The 22,607-nt window shown below is 45.0% G+C and overlaps 2 protein-coding genes across 6 annotated transcripts in view; both read left to right on the top strand.

Annotated features, from left to right (window-relative positions):
- The window catches only part of MXRA7 (matrix remodeling associated 7), a 116,386-nt gene extending 108,890 nt beyond the window's left edge, over positions 1-7,496 (top strand). For 3 of the 5 annotated variants that reach the window (XM_033961106.1, XM_033961108.1, XM_033961107.1), the window contains one exon: positions 2,998-6,100. In XM_033961106.1, coding sequence (XP_033816997.1) covers position 2,998 — 1 coding nt within the window. In that variant the 3' untranslated portion in view covers positions 2,999-6,100. Of the gene's footprint in view, positions 1-2,997; positions 6,101-6,597 lie in introns of those variants that run through there. The other 2 variants (XM_033961105.1, XM_033961109.1) reach the window with 1 other exon arrangement.
- A 12,126-nt stretch (positions 7,497-19,622) lies between these two features.
- The window catches only part of LOC117368153 (alpha-N-acetylgalactosaminide alpha-2,6-sialyltransferase 2-like), a 30,584-nt gene continuing 27,599 nt past the window's right edge, over positions 19,623-22,607 (top strand). The window contains exon 1 of the mRNA XM_033961520.1: positions 19,623-19,966. Within this exon, the coding sequence (XP_033817411.1) occupies positions 19,848-19,966 (119 nt within the window). The 5' untranslated portion in view covers positions 19,623-19,847. The remainder of the gene's footprint in view (positions 19,967-22,607) is intronic.

The raw sequence follows: 22,607 nt of genomic DNA, 5'->3' as shown, positions 1-22,607 counted from the left end.
AGCAGCCCCCTTTCCCTCTGGCCCCCTGTATTGATTCCCCTGCTTACCCTCCCTGCATCCCGGCGTCTTCTGGCCTGCTCCAGGCCGCGATAGTGGTGGCCGACCCCAGCGAACCTCACAGGCCACTCCCCAACCCAGAAGCACGCTCCCTCCTGACACGATCCCGTGCGTCAGAGGGAACGTGCCACCGAGGCCAGAAAGCGGCCCGCGAGGCCCGCCAAAGCCGGCCACGATCGCAGGCTGCCCTGAAGAGAAGGATCAGCGGCAGCAGCAGCGGTGAGCGAGGGCGAGAGGTGAGGTGCTTGCTTCCGGTTGGTGAGGAGCTTGCTTCCGGTTGGTGAGTGAGGAGGGGAGTGGCCAGAGTGATCCCTGGCCGCGTTCTAAAATGGAACGCGGCCACGGATCAGAAAACACAGCCCCAGGGATCACAATTTTTCAAGAGCGCATGCGCGCTCTAGGGTTTTATTATATAGGATTCCAATTATACTCTGGAGAGAAAGAAAGGACTGGGTCGGGAAGGAGTGAGAAACATCCATCTCTCTCTCTCTCATCCCATGCTCCCCCACCCCTACTTTCCCTTCAAGACAGTCATTGGAATGCTTTTATGTTTCACTTATATATTTTGATGATGTCATATTTTGCTCATAACTGACCTGAAGAAGGCTTTCCCTTCAAAAGCTTGTCAAAAATGTATTGTTAGTCGAGTAAGAAAACATATATTATCTTATTTTCTTTTTTCTTTTAATTCCTGGGGGGGGGGGGGGGGAACAACAACGTCGTTGCATTGGAATCAAAGCAGAGATTAACCCCCTCTTATACTAAGGCGTGCTAGCCGATTAGTGTGCGCTAACACACCCATTATATTCTACGGACACATTAGCATTTAGCGTGCGCTAAATCAGCTAACACGCCTTAGTAAAAGGACCCCTAAAGTAGAAAGGTTCAGAGGAAATAGTGCCATATTGAAGAGATGGTGGTTTGTGTAGGCCTACCTCATATCCGAAGTGATAATCGAAATCTATATTAAGTGATAATCGAAATCTATATTATATTGGACTATGGTAAGAGTGTAGCGTGGCCGGCCCTCAAGGCTCGCAGTAACCGGCCCACGCTTCCAATATTCTCCCCAGCGTGCTTCCTCAAGAGGGAGGAAGTCCCTGTTGTGCATAAACTTATCCTATGTGTATCAACAGAATGGCCTCACACAGGTAAGTAATGAAACAAAAATCAAATTTATTGTTCAACTGACAAGTCCAAAAAAAATGCATCAAAAGAAAATGTATTCCAAAAGGTCTTTGGCAAAAACATGTAGAACAACATAATATGATAGTAACCAGCCTAGTCTGGATATCTGTCTCAAAGTTCTTTATCAATGTCCCAGGTGTAACAGAGTCTCTTGATAGTCCTTGACTCTCCCAGAGTCTTATTGGTAAATAGGCCAACTATGCATGGTGCACTGCGCTGTACAGCGCTGCCTCATTAAATGCAGTAACAAAAGATTGGCAGATTTGTCAAAGGGTTCCTTATTATCCAAGAAAAAGAAACCTGCAAACTATTCACCATGGTACTGTGTAAATCCTGTCTCAAGCTTACAGGATATTCACACCTGCTGGAAAGAACTTGCTGAAGTTCCTTTCACAGCAGCTCTTGATAAGCAAGAAAAAAAAAACTTCTCATATCAGCAAAACCCTTGGCTAGCAAAAATTCATGATCTTCAACCCATGTTCTCTTATACCTACCAACCTCTCCTGCAGATCTCCCCAGCACAATGGCTGGAATTCTGTAAATAGGAACATCGTCGCTAAGCACTGATCTAGAGAATGGCACGGGGACAAATTTGTCCCTGTCCCCACAGGAACTCAATTTTCCCGTCCCCGTGAGTTTTGTCGCTTTCCCTGCCCCATTTCTGTAAGCTCTAACTTAACTGCACAAGCCTCAAACACTTATGATTGTAAAGTGTTTTGAGTCTTGTGCAGTTGAGGACGGAGCTTAGGCATTGGTGGAATAAGGCATTATGACATCACAATCTGAGCTCTAGAATGTTGCTACTTATGATTTTAAAGTGTTTGAGACTTGTGCAGATGAGGACAGAGCTTAGGCATTGATGGAATGAGGCATTATGACATCATAATCCGAGCTTTAGAATGTTGTTACTTATGATTTTAAAGTGTTTGAGGCTTGTGCAGATGAGGACAGAGCTTGCAGGAATGGGGCAGGGACAGGAAAAGAACTCCCGGGGATGGGGAAAAATTTGTCCCTGTATCATTCTCTACTGCTTGATCTATGCTCTGGAATGAGAATGCTGGATAGAACAGTGCTTAAAGCTGATTCCTTGAGTGTCAAAATTTATATCAACTGAAACCTGGTGTAAATGCCGGCGCCCAACTCGTGGTATTTCAGTCCATAAATGGCCCTATTTTATAGCGTTGCTTGCAAATGTTTGGCATGCCACTGCCCCGCCCATGCCGTTTCCCTGGCCACGCCTCCTCTTAAGTTGCATGCAATGGGATTTAGGCATGTGGTGTTACAGACTAGTGCAAACAGATCCACACGCATATCCAAATTAGTGCCAATTAACTGTATTAATTGATTGTTGAGGCCAATTAAGTCCTAGTTGATGGGTCATTAAGCAATTTAGTTGCATGAACGGCTTGGATCCGTGTTAATATTTTTAGGCGAATGTTACTGTACCAGACACTGAGCCTTAGCACTGAAGAGACCAGCTCACTCTGTATTTTTGAAGAGGGACAGGATCATGAAACTAGGCCCCATAACACCTGCTCACATTTGAGGTTTGGTCACAGGGCGACTAACTTGCTACAGTTGATGAGAAAGTGCTATACCAGTAGTGACCAAACTAACCTGCAGAGACTTTCCCCCTCCCTCCACTCCACCCCTCTGCATTCATGGATGGTGATTATATTGCTTTGATCTCTTTTCATAGTACGGGGCAACCCTGAAATACATTGTCTTGTTTTTTCCCCTCTCTCTTTACAGAAACGAAGATTATTTGAAGTTATCCCTAAACTCCTCCTAAAGGGACTTTCCTCGGCGTCTAAAAGGCTTGAAACAATCCAAAACACTTCCCCACACAAACACACAAAAGCTATAAGACTTGCTTGCAGCCAGTGGCTTTCTCCTGAGCTGGGTTCTCCTGTCCTGCGGAGTGCCAAGTTAATTCAGGGAAAATCGTAGTACATGATGGAGAGCCTTCAACGGGGTATGGGGTGGGCTGAAGGTGGAATGTATCTGTTAGTCCTTGACACAGGATTGAGAGTTTGATGCACTGGTGAAAGATTGACCTTTACAAGTAATCGTCAACTTTTGCAGCTCCTATAGTTTAAGGACTAACCTTCCCAACGCCAGAAGAACATGATAATTAGTTAATCTTCATAAGGTAGAGAAATAAAGATATAGAGGCAGAAATTCTATAAAAGATGCTTCAAGTTATTTGCTAAGCTGGTATTCCATAATGACAAATGTGTGCACCTAAACTGTTATAAAAGACTAGCGTAAGTCAACATTAAAGGCCAGATTCTGAAAGATGGCACCATAATCAGCTAGCACCTACAAAAGCGGCGTCAATTGTGTGCAGTGGCGTGAGGCTAGGAGGAACCCGGAGCGCTAGCTCCCCCTGCCCTCTTCTCCATCCCACCCCCCGCCATGTGTGTGCACCTTTTCCCTTCTCCATACCTGCTTAACTTCGCCAGCCCAAGCAGAATCTCCAACTTGCTGCCTGTGCCAGCCTTGGATCTCCCTCGGATGCCACGTCCTGGTCCCGTGACCAGGAAGTGACTTCAGAGGGAGAGCTGAGGCTGGCATGAGCAGCAGGTTGGTGGTTCTGCTTGTGCTGATGAGGAGCTAGAGGCATCAGGGGGAAGGCAAGGCTGTGCGTGGTGGGGAGCGATGGGGGAGGAGCAGAGAGGAGGAGCTGTGCGGGACCCCCATCACGATGTTACCTGGGACAGTTTACTAGTCCACTGGTCAAGTGTCGATCATGTTTCGTAACCATTTTGCAGAACCGTAATTCGCATCAAAGTTAGACGCTGGTAATGAAGGCTAGGGTTTTGAAGGCCTATGTTACTGGCGCCTATCAGTGGCATAAATCGCGCCTAAGGTTATTTCTGGTGCAAACCACATTGTCTTCAACCTTTGGCTCTGCTTGGCACCTCTTTAGACGTGTTGCCGACGTCATTTTTTGTAGGCACCTACATTTTTTTTAAAAAATAAAATTTTTTATTGATTTTTAATTGGCGCTGTCAATTACTTCACCAGTTGAACCAATTAAAACACTTAAGTTAGGCAGCAGTAGAGCACCTACCGCTGCCTTACAGTGTTGTCACTAAAATCAGGTCCTAGGTGTCTAGATGTCGGTGCAATGCTCTCTGGCAGTTGTATGTCGAAATGTAGCAGATACAGTGGCTTAGTAAGGGGGAATGGTGGGCGATCTGCCCTCCTCTCCGCCCCTCCATTCCTCCCCTCCTCTTCCATACATACACCTTCACTTCCCCCCCAACCTTACCTCTATCTCTTCGCTGACGCGAGCAGCAACTCCAACCTGCTGCTCGCACCAGCGTCGGCCCTCCCTCTGATGTCACTTCTGGGTCCTGCGCCTAGAAAGCAACGTCGGAGGGAGAGCCCACGCGAGCAGCAAGTTGGTGATGATGCTCGTACCGGGGAAGTTAAGAGGCAGGGGGGCCGGGGAGGGGCACACGTGGCGGGGGGGTGTGCCTTTCACCCTTGCTCCACCACTGAGCAGTTAGGCACTTGACAGTATTCAGTAGAGCGTGTGCTTAAATAATTGAAATGGCTTTAATCCACCCATGCCCCTCCCGTGTAAATACCCCTTGGCAGTTACATGCGCGAACACTTAGAGAGGAATTTATCAAGCGGCATTAGGGCCTTAATGTGCATGGTATAGCCCTTAGCGCAACCTAAAGGGCCGTAGTGCTGCTTGACTTAAAATACCATAGTGATATTTAAGTTGCTGCTGGTTAGTCAGTAATGAGATGCAAAATATGCAAATGAATTATTTGCATTTCATTGCTATGCAAATATCCTAAGGCGACTTGCAGTGATATATCACAAGTTACATTAGGGCCCATAAATCACAATAAAATAACCCCAGCTTTTTGTTGGGGTTGTTTTCTCACCCAGGAGCATTGGGCCACATGAAGAGAGTCCCGACACCCCCAGTCTTGCCTGCACCTCTTTGCAGATCCCAGCCCCCCCAAGGGGCTACTTGTGAAATGACATTGGTGGTCTTGCGGGGATCGGAGGGCAGAAGCAAGGCCTAGTCATTTCTGTCCAATCCAGCACCTTCTTGCAAGTGGTGCCCCTAGTGATAGTTTTACATGACTACCACTAGGGGTCATGTTTGCTTATAAGAAAATGTGATCTCTAGTGGTAGTCATGCCACATGCAGGAAGGAGCCGTCTGGGCAGGAGCAACTGAGCTTCATTCCTGCCTGAAGACTCTCAGACCATCCCTCCGAACACTAATGCCTTTTCACAGGGAGTTCCTGGAAGGGGCTATGAGATTTGGGTGGGGGAGGTGCAGTCAGGACTAGAGTTACCAGATTTTCCGTCACTTCCTAGGCGTGGGTCCTGGAAGTGATGTCAGAGAGAGCGCCGGTGCCAACATGGGCAGCAGCCTTGCGCCGGGGAAGTAAAAAAGGCGAAGGCAAGGGGCGAGCGGGGTATGTGGAGAGGATGAGGGTTGTTGCCAGGCCCTTATGAAGATCGCACCAGAGGTGGACCGCCCTCCCCTGCACCTTTTATTTCCAGTCACTCCAAATCTTATTGTCAATTCCAACATTCCATGTACTCTGACTATGCAAAGAATGCCTTATGTATACCCATAATACATTAATATATATCAAATATGTTTTGCATTTTATAGCAATATGTGCTTATAGTGAAACAAAGCCCAGGATTTGCTAGTTTCAGCAGACTGATTTTTTTCTCATGTCGAGAAGCTGCTTTCTGAGAGAGATGGGGGACTTATTATTATTTAAACACAGGACTGTAGTTCTAGTACCTTGAAACTGTATATTGCCTTTGTTCAATGCAATAAATCACTGAATGGGTTATTTTCCTTCTGCCTGTGTGATTTATTACCTTTATATTCTTTTTTTTTTCTTTTACAACTGAAATATTCTGATTAAAAAATCAATTTCTCCATAAGTCAGATGATTGTTACTGTGAATGTTGCATTTGGAAATGGTAACAAAAAATGATTTAAACATAGTCAAGGGTCATGGTGGAGGAGGGCAATTTTTTCCTTCTGTACATCAGCACACCGCAAGTTTCAAATCCCACCTCTCACTAAAGCCCCCTACCCAAAACAACTAGCCATACTCATTTCTTACTCTCCTTGAAAATGACCAGATATCTTTTTGTAATACATCCTTGATAATTCTTTTGTAATCCGCCTTGAACTGCAAGGTAATGGCGGAATAGAAATCCCTAATGTAATGTAATCAAAGGGATTGCTGGAGCGTCTTTAAAGGGCACTGGTGCCTGGTGTTACTTTGGCCTTAAGGCAGCCACCGTCCACTGCTGAGGAATTTTCCACCTTTGCTTTTTTTCTCGGCAGGGTACAGCACGAGCAACTGGCTAACATCATCCAGCTTATGAAGGAGAAGCAGGAGACCTTTGGCGAGATGACCGAAGCAGACATGAAAGAGCAACTCAGACTATATAATATGTAGGCCCTGGAACCCAGTCATCCAGCCAGAGGCTTCTGCTTTGCTAACTGATTTCATTTAGTATTGATGGTGTACCAGGATGTAGGATAAGATCCACAGTGAAGGGATCATTGCTACATTTGGATTCTTGCCCAGAAATAGCTAAGAAGAAAAAATTAAAAAAAAATTTAAATTGAATCAGGTTGGGCAGACTGGATGGACCATTCGGGTCTTTATCTGCTGTCATCTACTATGTGCTTGGCCTATTCTCAGATGGTTACAATTTTTGTGCTTAAGATTTTTTTCAAACGCTTTTTGTTACCGGTCATGATCTGACCTCTACTCTTTGTTTCTTCAAATTTGTCATCAATGAGTACCTGACTCTTGGTTGTCAATTTGTGGGAGCCACACGGGACAAGAAAGAGAAAAGCGGCTCAGACAAATATGGAATTTTTAGCTTGATTCTTGAACAAAGACGCATGTAATAATTATGAATATTTGTTAAAACTGATCAGTTTGACAGACTGGAGGGTTGAAGCTGGGACGTATGGGATCACCTGAGATGAATTTCAGTCCCGCTAGTTTTGTAAACATGGCCCGTCGGCTCAAGAAACGCGTTAGTTGTAGTATTGTGCAAGGGAACTAGAATGTGCTGTGGTTTGAGTTTCGAGCCCATTTATTGACTTGGACGTACACTTCCCCCTCCAGATTCGCGAACTCCGTATCTACGGATTCGGTTATTCACGGTTTTAAACCCAAAATCCCCTTTTTAATTTTATGGGCTATTTTAAGCCCTGTAAGCCCCCCTCCCCCCTTAAGCCTTACCTGATGGTCTAGCGGGTTTTCGGGGCAGGAGCGATCTTCCCACGCTCCTGCCCCGTGCAGATCGCTCACAGGAAATGGCTCGAGAGACGACGGGAGCTCAAGGCAGCCATTTCCTGTGAGCGATCTGCACGGGGCAGGAGCGTGGGAAGATCGCTCCTGCCCTGAAAACCCGCTAGACCACCAGGTAAGGCTTAAGGGGGGGCTTTCAGGGCTTAAAATAGCCGGGGGAAGCAGGGGTTAGGGGCAGAACCAGCCTGAATATTATTCGTGGGCCGGCTCTGCCCCTAACCCCTGCGAATACGGAGGGGGAAGTGTAATGCATTTTAAACTCCCTTTCTGCAAAAGTAAAATGAAGGTACCAGTAGATGTCGGAACAGAAGTATATGAATATTTAGATTGCACTATCTTCCTGCCAAAGACACTGTAACATACAAAAAGAAACCAACTTGTACGGGAATTCAGCGATAGAACACACCTAAGTAGCATCCGCTTAGTAAGTGGCGGTGCTGATCTTTTTAGGGTTTCTTTATAACAAATTGACTATTATATATTCACACCATGTGCCAGTGCCGGTACTTCTGTTCATGGATTTAAAGGTAAGCTGACCATAGATCATTACCTATTGCTGTTATTTTGAGTCCAATGGGATTGTACCATTCTATTTAAAACAGGGGTGTCCAATGTCGGTCCTCGAGGGCCGCAATCCAGTCGGGTTTTCAGGATTTCCCCAATGAATATGCATGGGATCTATGTGCATGCACTGCTTTCAATGCATATTCATTGGGGAAATCCTGAAAACCCGACTGGATTGCGGCCCTCGAGGACCGACATTGGACACCCCTGATTTAAAAGGAAAGAAATGGAATCAAACATTTCGCTTAGGGCTCCTTTTACTAAGCCGCGTTATGGCTTTAACGCACGGAATAGCATGCGCTAGACCTTAACGCCAGCATTGAGGACACGGTAATTTACTGCATGCGCTAAAAACGCTAGGGTCCCTTGGTTGGTAATGAGGTTTTTATATTACTGCATTTTATTTTGGGATAATAAATTTTTGCCTGCATCATGTACATTGTCTGCAGTTTTTGTTTGTTCTCCTGCTTCGCTGTTTATTCTGCAGATCTGGTTGGATTTCTTTTTGTTGTTCTCATTCCACCAGAGAAACAGGTATGTCAGCAAGCTAATGTCCATTGTGAAAATGATCGGTTTTAATACATAACGTGACAGAATGACGTCTTCAATGATCAAACCAAAAACACCTGCATTATTATAATGTAATCCACTCGGTTTCCTTGTTCAGTCCATCAGGGCTCACAGTGTGCCATGCATAAATTACCCCCTCTTTTACTAAGGTGCTCAAACCGATTAGTGCGCTAAACGCTAACGCGTCCATAGACTAACCTGCACGCGTTAGCATTTAGTGCGTGCTAAATCGGTTAGCGTATCTTAGCAAAACAGGACCTTCTCTGTTAATGATAAGTTAGTACTTGAGCAATGTCGCCCCCTGGAGCAAAATAAAATTGCTTGATGGCAAAACACGTTTAATCATTTATTTGATGGTTCATCCCCTGCCAATGGAGCCACAAGAGGTGCCATAGAGATCCAGCGTGTCTGTTTCTATTCCACTTGTTCAATATACCATCTGAAATCATTTGCTGATCAACAATACAGCACAGCCTTTTTGTTTTATATCACAGCATGCAGCTACATGGTTCTGGAACACAAACTTAAATCCACCAATTACCACTATCTGCAATCTATGCACGTCTCTGTCATGCATATTCATTAGGGGGATCTTGAAAACCTGACTTGTTGGTAGCCTCTGCGGACTAGGAGTGAAGATCAGGGGAGTACGTGCAGGGGAAAGAACGAGTACACAAAGGAAACCTGGAAATTGCACAGTAGGATTGGAGTCCCAAAATAACAAACAAAAAAACTGTGGAATGGACGTTCATGTAAGTTGAATTCTTATAAATTACACCGTCGTCCACATGGAGAAATGATCTCAAAAATGTTTATTGGACTCATTTCATTCGTGCCTATGGATGTATATTTTAAAATACTAATAAAGATGATTGAACTAAAAAAAAAAAAATGTTTATTGGATATCTGTGGAGTGACGATGTTCCCAAATGGACTTTATTTGAAAGTATCAAAGTTCCAAAGGTACACTAAAATCATCCACATAAAAGTAAATCATCCACATAAGAGCCTTAAAGGACCTAGTTCGCTAGGGATACAGGACCCAACACGGTCCGCGTTTCGACAAAAAGTCTTCTTCAGGGGTCCCTGGGGGTCCTATAAAGGTGAGTACGTGGGAAACAATTGTGTGGTGAACCGGAAGTGAGACACTGCTTGCATTTGCAATTGTTTCCCACGTACTCACCTTTATAGGACCCCCAGGGACCCCTGAAGAAGACTTTTTGTCGAAATGCGGGCCGTGTTGGGTCCTGTATCCCTAGCGGACTAGGTCCTTTAAGGCTCTTATGTGGATGATTTACTTTTATGTGGATGGAATTATTTTATGTGGATGATTTTAGTGTAACTTTGATACTTTCAAATAAAGTCCATTTGGGAACATCGTCACTCCACAGAGTTTTTTTGGTTTTCTCTGGATTTTCTTCTTTGTGGATATTTTGGGGTCAATTCCTTTTGTTTTTTGCTTATTGGATATCTGTAAAATATAAGTTCATCCATAGGATCTCAAAGTCCCTCCTTGAGGGCCGCAATCCAGTCGGGTTTTCAGGATTTCCCCAATGAATATGCATTGAAAGCAGTGCATGCACATAGATCTCATGCATATTCATTGGGGAAATCCTGAAAACCCAACTGGATTGCGGCCCTCAAGGAGGGACTTTGAGACCCCCGACTGGCGACAAACAGTCATCTCTACAGTATACTTACGGCCTCTTTTACAAAGCCGCGCTAGCAGCTGCCATGCAAAAACAGCCCCAAAGCCCTTTAATTCTCTATGGGCTTCGGGGCCGTTCGCGCAGAGCAGCCGTTAGCACGACTTTGTAAAAGAGGCCGTTAGTTCAAATCAACATAAAGTAGGGTCTAAAGCAGTTTACCTGGTGCATTGTGGGTCTCCATTTTGGCAATCACATTACTTAATTTAGACTGAACATTAGAGGGTAATTTTATAACAGGTTGTTAAACGTGCTGCTGATCTAGGGTAATTTTCTCAACTCCGTGCATGTGTGAAATGCATGCATATAATTTCCTCTGTTTGGACTTGCCTGGATTTCGTAATGAAAAGGAACATTTAAAAAATACATTTGCTGTCTCGTATAACTGCAGGGGAAACTGTGCTGAGTCTGGGGGAGGGACTCAGCGGGGAGGTGTTTATCTGCCACAGAGAAGAAGAATCATTCAGAGAGGTCCCCACGAGCGAGAAAAATCTCTGAGGAAGGGAGGAGTCTCAGGGAGTGAGAAACTTTCCCTTTCCATGTGCTGTATGGTGTGGCACCAGAGTGCTTGACTTAAATATTGAGAAGATACATTCCACACCGAAATTTACGATCAGCGCTGACGATAAAATTGATTGAAGAGAGAAACTAAGATGTACATTACAACCACCACCACCACCCCCTCCCACCCCCCCACACACACCTCCAGCAATGCTGCTGTAGCTGTAGCAGGGCCAAGACTTTACAACTCAATGAGAGGTACACCAAGAGTAGGTATATCAAGATTTGAATAAACTTGGAAACTACTGAGATCAAGAGAAATGTAAAGCTATAAACAAGTCTGGTAGTCAGGATATCTACAATGAATATCCATAGGATCTATTTACATGTAATGCTGTAGTTTATAGGCAATTTTTACATATTTGGGTTCTTTTGAAAACCACATCTATTAATAGCCCTTGTGGACTGGATTTTGAAGCTACTAATTTTTGTGGTGAGCTACTTTGAGGAAATCTGACCACCAGATGGCATAGTTTCCCTAACAGACCAGAAGGAAGAAACAAGATGTAGAAAAACTATTTGAAAAAGAGTTTGGAAAGCTCATGTACGTTATCTCTGGATAATTCTTATACCCGTTCAAGAAGAGATATCAGTACTGGTATCCAGTTACTAGAAGCTTACAACCTATATGCAACCATAAAAAAAAAAAAAAAAATACAAACACAGGGGTAGCAACTCCAATTGCTTCCTGAATCCTGTTGCTCTTTGCCTGGACATCGGAGATCATGGAGGAAATAACTTCTAGGTCATAACATACAAGTTATTTTCTTTGTGGATGATATGCAGTAGGTAGAGCTTCTCGCTTTTGTAGATATTTTCAATACAGCTACATTTAAGTTTGAAAAGCGTTCCAGATGGCGGCAAGAGTAGATGTAGAGATGTGATTTTTTTAAATTTTTATTTTTAGCTCTTTGGAGCAAGGGCATGCATGGTCAGCTCATTAGGTGGAAGATGTAGGCTTACCATTTTGAAGCAAAGCCTTCCTCTGTTCTCTTTGGATTTTTTCTTTTTGGAATTACTAGGGTTACCATATGATTCCAGAAAAAAGAGGATGGATTGAAATATCCAGGTTTTGCTTCAATTGAAAGCAATAGAAGTAAAACTCAGATATCTCAATCAGTCCTCCTTTTTCTGGAGCAGTATGGTAACCCTATGTTTATGTTTTTGGTTTTTTTTACAGTAGCTCAAGGTGAATTACATTCAAGTACAGTAGGCAGTCCCTAAAGGGTTTACAGTGTAAGCTTATATCTGAGCTGATGAAAGGTAAGAAACCATATCCAAAGCAACAAGGAGTGTCAGTGAGATTTGAACTCTGACCTCTCTAGGCCTCAGCCTGCTTCTCCAACCATGGAGTTACTTCACCACTCCATTGATTTCTCTAAGAGAACCTGCACTGCGTGTCCCTTTTCCATGTATGCAACTGGCAAAACCAGAATTGGCTGAGTCTACTGTGACAGATTCAAATAAATAAAATCTCACACACTTATAGTCTTGAGTTTTCAAAACTTGGCATAAACATTCCAGGCCCTTTACCCCAAGTAGCCAGTGGGGTTACCCTGGGTAGATATGAGATACCAAGTGCCCCTTTCTTTGAGAAACACATAGACTACCTTTCTATACTTTCTGACCTCAAGTAGACTAAACAGCAAAAACATGACTTGTGAAATCAAAATGCCGTTATACCATCCACCTTAAAAGTGCAAGGTCCATGCTTCTTTTAAATTATGCCGGCAGTATCCTCTCTATGAAAGTAATCATTTGCCTGAATATAAGACCTCTTATTGTATTGAAGTTGTGCAAATTGTAGTCTCACACCTACCCCACTATCTCACAGCAACAAATCCTACAAACAATGATCGGTGGCTAAAGTGCATGAGATTGTACCATAATCAAAAGCGGCAGGATACCGAACCATTCACACATGAGCAAACTAAACGATATGATGTGTTTTGATAAGAACAAATGCAGTCCAAAATAAACAACCCCACAACAAGTAAACAGCAAAAAGACAAAGTGGGGAAGGGACTGCGCACGTCAACCTGAGATAAGACTGCGTTTATTGAGAACAATCATCTATTAAAATACAACACCTATGAGATAATCAGTTCCTCTTTCATATCTTTCCAGACCTGACATGGTCCGTGTTTCGGCTCCGTATGGGAAGCCTGCTTCAGGGGTGTGGATGCTAATCCAATAGGTGGCGCTGGTGCACATACAGACATGCAGCTCTTTTAGAGATACGTTTTTTAAAACTAAAGTTTTAACCCATTTAATTATACACTTTCATGGAAATTTTTTTTAAAAGGAAGCGTCTAGAGCCAATACACGAGATTTCAAGAGAAGAAATTATTTTCTCCAAAATTGGATTGCTCTAGACACATCAGAAAATACAGATACCGAGTCTCTGCAGAACTTAGCAGATTTATTCTTAAAATATAATCTCATAAGCATATTTTTATCTAGTTCACTTGAACAATTTATATTCCAGGATCCTACTCAGCTACAACAGTTTCTAAGTTTATAGGAACATGAAAAAGATAAGGAAGGTGGTGGGGTGGGGAAATATTGGAGCTGGTCTTGTTAGGAGTCACACCAAGGATGGTTTAGCTCGGGATTTTACCTGAGCTTGTGTACTTCTTTCTGTAAATTAATGGGAATTAATGATTACTCATCCAATTAACGTGGGCTAGAGAGATTTTCAGGAGATAATTTCAAGGTTTTTTTTGTGGTTTGTATGTTTATTCTGTACGAATTGTATAATGGAAAATTTGAAATAAATTAACAAAAAAAAGAAAGTTTTTACCAGCATTTCATTTTGTGTCCTAAAGCATTTTTCCTTTAGATGTTAAGTGCTCCAGCGCCACCTATTGGTTAAACATCCACACCCCTGAAGCAGGCTTCCCTTACGGAGCCGAAACACGGACCATGTCGGGTCTGGAAGGTTATGAAAGAGGAACTGATTATCTCATAGGTGTTGTATTTTAATAGATGATTGTACTCATTAAACGCAGTCCCTTCCCCACTTTGTCTTTTTGCTGTGCAGGTGCAAATTTTTTGAGAGTTCTCTTCCGTGTCATAGATGGAAAATAAAACCCTCCCTGAGCAAACAGCATCATGCAAGGGATGCTGATATCTCCAACCACAAGTCAGCGGTGATGAATTGCTTGCCGGCAGGGCACCTGACATTGCTCAGAAATGCTTCATGCTCTGATCCTCGGAGCAACAGCCTGTAGAAAATGCCAAAGGGCGGCAGAGTGCAGTCGTCCCTGCTAAACGCAGCCTAGATCTAGAGCTCAACACCTTCAGCCGTCAAGATCCTTTCTGAATTATCTAGAGTGCTCCTTTTGATCAGAATAGTTTTCTGTGTATCATGATAGGTCAGATCTATCCCCTAACATGGGGAGTGGCAATTGCCCTTACCCGGCATGCCTATTCCACCCTTTATACCATCAGCCCGTCTCCTACCCCTTTTACCATTTAGATCCCACCCCTATTAACTTATCTTAAAAAAAAAAAACCACCTCAGAAACCCCAGAATGGAATAACATCATCAAGCAGAGACAAGAATATAGAAAACAGTACGGTTATGGTTATTTTATTTCACATACCTCCTTAGATTTCAAAGTGGTTTCCAAAGTATTTTCCCAGTATGGAAGTAAACTGCCACAGCTTAATTTATTGCCCAAGAGGTTATCATTGCCCGATCTGTATTACAAATTTTCATGCAAACATAAGATAACTTGAACAAATCAAGGGCTTCCTGCCATGTAAGCCAAGTAGCGTGTCCGTTTGCCAAGTAACCATTGTTTTCCACCCTGCTATTCCAGCTTAGGATTCAGAAAAACAAGAACTTCCTTGCTATGACGCCAGGTGATATGGTCCACCATAATATCTTAATTTTCATTGCTGGGTAAAATTTAAGGACTATTTGCAACCCCACAAATAGCTGAATTGTGGGAGTGTGTGGTGCAGTGGTTAGAGCTACAGCCTCGGCACCCTGAGGTTGTGGGTTCAAATCCTGCATTGTTCCCTGTGACCCTGGGCAAGTCACTTAATCCCCATTGCCCTGGTACATATGTACGGGACAGTTAGGGAAAAATGCTTCAGTACCTGAAAAATTTGTAATATGAAGAATATATTTTTTAAAAAAATTACCTTGAATTCCCTCCAGCTGCAATAAGTATAAAACCCCTAGAGTAACAATCTTTGTACAAATGACATTCACTGAAAACAAAGAGCAGTGGAGCTGGACCTCAAAATCGTACCCAAGACAAAGGGAAGGAGGATGGGAACACCACCCCCAAGGAGTGAGGGAACTGACCCGGAGCCCTCCCGGTGTATCTATAAAGGACTGCATGTCTCTCCTCCCTGCCAGCGAGTCCACCATTCACAGTGCAGGCATTCTGGGCTAAAACTAATTAAAAGGATTGCTGTCTAAGCAGGACACTGGAATTTGGCCCAGGAGCAGCCTCTTACCCTAGCAACCCTCCCATGCTAGAAGCACTGGGCACATGGCTGATGTGGCAAGGGCTCAAGATGAGACCCATGCCCTAGAAACTTCTCATCAGGCCTTGAATGCCTTAATTTTGCTTCTAAGTGCTTCCCTGCTTGCCCCCCCCCCCCCCCACCTGACAGTAGGATCCTGTGGCTGACCAATAAAAGATTTGGGGAAATCTGTAGGCTGTGTAGATTCACCCCTGAGTTTCAAGGCACCACTAGTGGTGGATGTTGGGGCATCCATGGAAGAGAAGCTGCATAATGAAGTTAGTCACAGCCATATCTGAATGGGAACTGATTTTCATAAACCCTGGCACTGCAGTATTTGAGGTACACTTCCCCCTCCGTATTCGCGGGGGTTAGGGGCAGAGCCAGCCTGCGAATATGGAAAAACCGTGAATAATATTCGGGCTGGTTCTGCCCTTATCACCCGCTTCCCCTGGCTATTTTTAGCCCTGTAAGCCCCCCCCCCCCCTTAAGCCTTACCTGGTGGTCTAGCGGGTTTTCAGGGCAGGATCGATCTTCCCAAGCTCCTGCCCCGTGCAGATCGCTCACAGGAAATGGCTCGAGAGACTACGGGAGCTCAAGGCAGCCATTTCCTTACTATCAAAAACTTCACTGGTTGCCAGTGGAGTCTAGAAGTTCAAGCTTTCCTGCATTAGTTTCAAAGCAGATTTCGGAATGCTACCTGATTATCTTGCTTCCCAATTTTCCATGAATAGTTCCAACAGGAGTACTCATAGAATAAACCTATTTAATTATCCTTCTTTTAAATCTTGCCAATACAAGAAGTTCTTTGACAGAATTTTATCATTCTAGGCCGCCAAACTAAATACATGGCTTGGAAGATTAATACTTGAGGCTACTTCCTATTAGAGAATGACACGGGGAAAAAATCTGTCCCCGTCACCGCCCCGTCACCGGCCCACCATCCTCTGCACCGCCCCGTCACCGCCGATCCCTTCACCGCCCCGTCACCGTCACCGCCATCCCTTTCACCGCCCCGTCACCGCCACTGCCATCCCATTCACCGCCCCGTCACCGTCCCCGCTGCATCCATATAAGCCTTTTTCCTTTCACTCCCTCCTTCCAATTTGAGCCGGGAACACTAGCGATCGCACGGTCCCCGCAGCCACTACCTGCCTGCCCAATCGATCCTAGTGTTTAGCCAGCTCTCTCCCTTCTCCTCACCTTGGTTTGTGGGTTTTCTTTTTCGGCAACCTGCGCGCTTTCCCAGGGAACTGCACACGCGCGGCTGCTCAGTGTTCGATCTTCTGCTCTGCTGCAACTTCCTGTTTCCGGTTGCGTCAGAGCAGAAGATCGAGGCTGAGCAGCGGCGGGTGTGCGCGGCTCTCTGGTAGCGTGCGGGTCGCCGAGGAGGAGGATCTGCGGACTGGGGTGAGGAGAGGGGAGAGAGCTGGCTGGACACTGGAATCGATTGGGCGGGCGGGTGTGAGCTGCGGGGACCGCGCGATCCTTCATGCCTCACTGCGGGGGACAAGACCATTCACCGCCCCGCGGGCGGTGAATGGCCTTGTCCCCGTCGCCGCAGCAACTGCTAGTTTTCTTCCCCGTTTTCGGCGGGTGACCCGCGGCTAAAATGCGGTGGCCGCGGGTAAACCGCCACCGTGTCATTCTCTACTTCCTATCTTGACTTTAGAAAATCACTAAAAACACGCCTGTTTGATATGTTTTCCTCTTAGTCATGTTACTACCAAATTTATTATGATTCTTAACAGCTTTTACTTTCTAATTAAGCTATTGTCTTAACTTTTATTGATTTTTACCTGATGTATCCTTTTTACTGATTGTTTTTATCTTGTATTAGATACTAATTGTTTATCTTGTATTTTAAATATTGGTTGTATGTTATCCTTTGTTGTGAACCGCTTCGAACTTTTGGAATAGCGGTATACAAGAAATAAATTATTATTATTATTATTATTAATAATAATAATAAAGGGAGGGGGGCTTACAGGGCTAAAAATATCCCGAAAAATTAAAAAAAAATTTCTGGCCTAAAATCGAGAATAACCAAATCCGTAGATACGGAATTCGTGAATACGGAGAGAGAAGTGTATTGTTTATTTTCAAGACCGCCACCCAGAAAGCGCGGTGGATATTCTGCCATGCATGCTTTTCTATCCTCTTGGAATCCAAATACACCCCTTTCAGCTCTGGGTGTACAGCGGCATTCAGAGACATAAAAAAAAGTCGCTCAGTACGTCCAGAAAGTCAGTTTGATTATTGGCACTGGGATGACGTCTTTTAGGTCGTCCAAATGCCAGCTTGGGCAGGTTTTTAGACCTGTTTAGTTTTGATTATGAGCCTCATTGTGCTTGATTCTAATGGTGCGTAACTCGAAAGGGGCGTGGCCTTGGGTGTATCGGGCATTATTAAAGAATACTGCCTCAGCAAGCCTAACTTGGGCACCAGTATACAGACCAGGTTTCAGCAGGCATATTTGCTAGAGGTGCTCAACAACTCAAACTTTCTTTTCCATCTAGAAAAGGAATTAAAGGAATCAAGAACTTCAGCCTTTCTTTGGTTTTTAAATTTTCTCAGCTATGGAACCCACTCCCTTTAGCTTTGAGAAGCCCTAAGCTTTCCTATTCTTCCATAAATCTTTAAAAACTCAAACAATATTCACACACCCGCCAACCAAAAATGTAAAACGAAGAAAAATGTATGACAACCTACTGGCCACCAGAGCAGCAAAACTGGACCAACAACTCACCAATCTGCTGACTTCAACCACAAAATACAAAACCTTCAAAAAAGAAACAAAAACCCTACTCTTCAAAAAGTACATAAAACCAATATAACACAACTAAACAATGCTCCAAACTTCTCCTGCATTACCAACTACTCCTTAGCAAATTAGAAAATGTTCAAACTATTCCTTAAGCACTTCTTAATATCTTATCAGTATGTAATTTTTAATATCACAACAATTCTTATGTAATCCGCCTTGATCCGCAAGGTAAAGGCGGAATAGAAATCACTAATGTAATGTAAACATTTTGGAAATGAATCTTCTTTTAATTCTTGTTGTTTTCTTTTAGTGTATCTTTTTTTAATTATTGTTAACCGAGTCGAGCTCCTTCTGGTTGATGACCCGGTATATAAAGCTAAGTTTTAGTTTAGTTTAGTATAAATCTGGCGCCTAAAGTTAAACATGAGAATTTTATAGATTCACCCTAAAGAGCCTATTGTTTTACTGCCATCACAATTTGAATACCATTTAGTGAATCTGGTCCATTGCACCTACTTGCAAGGGAGCAAATTGGCAGGACAAGGGTGTGCCCGGTGGCGTAATGAGGGTGAGAGGCACCTGGGGGGGTGGCACCCCTCCACCGCCCTCATCTCCATCCCCTGTTCCTTCCCTGATCCCCCCCTGCCCCATGAGTGACCCCTTCCCCCGGCCCGTACCTCTAGTTCACCACCACGAGCAACAACTTCAACGCGCTCCTTGTCGACTCTCCGTCACTTCCTAGGCATGGCACCCGGAAGTGACTTTAGCGGGAGAGCTGATGCGGTCGCGAGGAACACGTTGAAGTTGTTGCTCGCGGCGGTGAACAACTGGAGGTACGGGGGAAGGGAAGGGGAGCGCGTGCGTGGTGAGGGGAGGAGTGGGAAGAAGCGGGGGGCAGAGAGGTTGGGTACTGGCACCCTCACCATCTTGGCACCAGGGGCAGACCATCCCCTCTTACTATGCCACTGGGTGTGTCTCCCAGTTAGGTGTGTAGTTTATAGAATATTGTAAACCTGTCAGTTGGCCCACTACCAGGGTTTCCCAAATCGGTCCTAGAGCACCCCCTTACTAGTCAGGTTTTCAGGATACCCACAATGAATGTGCATGAAACAGACTTGCATTACAATGGAGGCAGTATATGCAAATCAATCTCCTACATAAGGGCTATGCTGAAAACCTGACTGGCAAGGGGGGACCTCCAGGATTAAATTGGGAAAACATTGCCCTACTCCCCTACCAACGTCTCTCGCCCCTTTGCTGTCTTCCCGGATTGAAGTGCAGACGGGCGGGGCCCTTTTCTTGCGCGCCGCCGCTAGCTCCGTCCGTCACGCTCCCTCTGACGTCACTGCACGCGTGGCGCGCGCAGCAAAATGGCCCCGCGCGTCTGCACATTGTATTTAGTCCTGATCTGGCTTGACAGCGGCAGGTCGCAGCTGGGATTTGGCGCTTCATCCGCTCATGAGCGACAGACCCAGAGCAGCCGCGAAGAAGGTTGCAATGAGGCCTGGAAGGAGCAGTGTGGAAGCCTCCGGACGGGCTGTGGACTGATCAGGGCCGGGAGCCCTCCTCGCTGACTCGCCCAGTGCTTTCCCCGGGCAACAGAGTTTGCTGCATGGCTAGGTGGAGTCAAATCTTTATTTATTTGGCGGCTGTGTTAACGGTCTCCACGGTCTTGGTTGACTACTTTTATAACACGTCTGAATTTCCCAGGATCCTCAAGGCAAGGGTCAGGTAAGGAGCAAAACGGGGGAGGGCTCTCCAGGGTGGATTCAGGGTATAAAGCTTTAGTGGGAGGCGATCAGTGTCCTGAGCAATGCTAGGAGAGAATCAAGGGTCAAGTCAAAGAGATCAAAACAGTTTTGGTTATGGGCGGGGGAGGGGTGATGTTCATTCTTCCACCTGCACTTTGGGAAAAACTTCCCCCCTAGATGCTGAAGGAGTAATAAAGTGGGGGGGGGGGGGGGGGGGGAACATTCTTAAGTTCAGGCACATTCTCTTCCAAGTTACTAAAAAAACCAAAACTGGTGGCCCTTCGTCTCCCACCACTCTACTGTTTATCAAGTAACTCTGGAGTAGAGAGTTGCACGGGGACAGAAATCCCTCCCATCCCCGCCAGGATCCTCTCCGTCCCTGCAAGGAATTACCTCCATCACCGCCCGTCCCCATATAAAACAGCAATTACTTCTGACAGGATCATCAATTCCACAGTTTCTTTTGTGTTTGCGCTGCTGTTTTCTTTGTGGAATCCTTTTTTTGTTTTCTGTTCAGGTAATTAACTTATAAACCCCCTCTTTTACTAAGGCTGACATGTCCATTATATTATATGGACGAACCCTGCTTCCAAAGCCTTCCATCCCCGTGGGAGTCCTGTGGGCCAGAGGGGGGTCCCCGTGGGTTAGGGGGGGATTCCCACGGGACCCCCGCGGGACCTGCGGGATTCCCGCGATCCCCGTTCCCGTGCAGACCTCTACTCTGGAGTCAGGTCCTCTGTAAAGCCGCTTCTGCATTCAGATCTTTTGTGTGCACCTGAAATCTCTAGAAGGTCAGGCCATATATCCCGTCCTTCCAAGGGAGCTCAGAACAAGTTACAAGTTTACACACATTTGTCTATGTTTTTATAACAGGGTATTGGCAAACATGGTATGGCAGGACGTTGTCTGACAGAGATGGCAAAACAGTTAACAAAGCATGGTAAAGCATGATGGGCATTGTATGGCAAAACATAGTATGACAAACATGGTATAACATGCGTGGTTAACAGCATGGCAAACCTAGTGTTGTATGTACAAAACATGGCATGGCAAACATAGCATGGGAGATATAGTATGTAAGTGTGGCTAGCCTAGTATGACATATTACAAGATAGAACCTAGGGCTTCTTTTACAAAAGTGCGCTAAGCGTGTGCTAAATCAATGCGTGCACTATCCGCTAATGTGTCCAGAGGATGACATGCACGCGTGATAATATTTATCGCGTGCTAAAAAGCATAGGACACCTTAATAAAAGAGGGGGCTAGTGTGGTAGACATGGGATGGCAAACATTGTGTAGTGGGCATAGCATGGGCATGTAGCATAGTAGACATACAGTAGCATGACAATCGTGGCATGAAAGAACATAAGAATTGCTGCTGCTGGGTCAGACCAGCGGTCCATCGCACCCAGCGGTCCGCTCACGCGGCGGCCCCTAGGTCAAAGACCTGTGCCCTAACCAAGACCAGCCCTACCTGTATAGTATAGTACAGTGAGAGAGAAAGGTGACAGTATGATAAAATGTGGCAAAGCGTTGTCACTTTGGCGTGGTTGGACATACTAGATAGAATGGTGAGATCTTGCACAGTGCAACAGTTCACGGTTTGGCGGGCGAAGCGCACCAGCGTTTGAGACTCGTGACGGCGAAGGGCTGGTGCTCTTCTTGGTAAGGTTTGGGAATGTGGGTAGGGGCATTCTCGAGGGAAGAGGTGGGTTTTATTGCCTTCCTGAAGTTCAGTAGACCGTCTAATGATCTTATGTAGTGGGGAGCTTGTTCCAGAGGTGCGGGAGGTAGTGCTTGTAAGATCTTTTTTTGGACCGTCTCAAGGTGGAGGGCATGTCCCGAGGGCGTGTGTAATCATTTTTCTTCTTGCGGGACGGAGCGGTCAATTTGGGGCGTAGGGTAGCAATTTGTTGGCGATATAGGCCGGTACCATGTCATGGAAGAGTTTGTAGGCCATTTCTAGGCCTTTGAATATACATTGTTTGTCAATTGGCAGCCAGTGGGCAGCACATAGCGGTGGGCTGATTGGGTTTCGTGTGGGAAGATTTTTCAGGAGTTGTTTGGCGGCATTTTGTATTCGTTGTAGTGGATGGGTGTTTGTTTTTTTTGTAGTAAGTCCATTTAGGAGCATGTTGCAATATGGGAGAGGACGAAAGCATATAGTAGTTGAGCGAAGTCCAGCTCTGAGAAGTATCGTCTGATTTTTCGTAGCTGCTGGAGGTAGTAGAATGAGGTGGATACTTCTTGGGAGATATGGTCGGAGAGAGAAAGGTATGATCACCCCTAGGCTGCATACTTCGTCTTTGGCTGTCAGGGTGGTAGATTCCCAGAAGCTGGATGAGGGTGCGAGTTTGGAGGTCGTCTCTTTTTATCCAGAGGAGTTCGGTTTTTGCTGTGTTTACTTGCAGCTTTTTGTTTCCGGAGGTCAGTCATGTAGTTGGGAGGTTTAAACTAATGATTAGGGCATATTATCTGCCAGAGGGCCTGTTGTATTTCTGTGGGCCCTACTACAGATAACTTGTGATAATCTTTTAGAATTATTATTCTTTCTATTGAGATTCTATGTATTTACATTTATAAAAATAAACATTACATCTTTGAAACATGAATTGCACAGT

The sequence above is a fragment of the Geotrypetes seraphini genome, chromosome 10 (genome assembly GCF_902459505.1).
Source record: "Geotrypetes seraphini chromosome 10, aGeoSer1.1, whole genome shotgun sequence".
In the NCBI taxonomy this organism is placed as follows: domain Eukaryota; kingdom Metazoa; phylum Chordata; class Amphibia; order Gymnophiona; family Dermophiidae; genus Geotrypetes; species Geotrypetes seraphini.
This window is presented reverse-complemented; position numbering and strand designations above follow the sequence as displayed.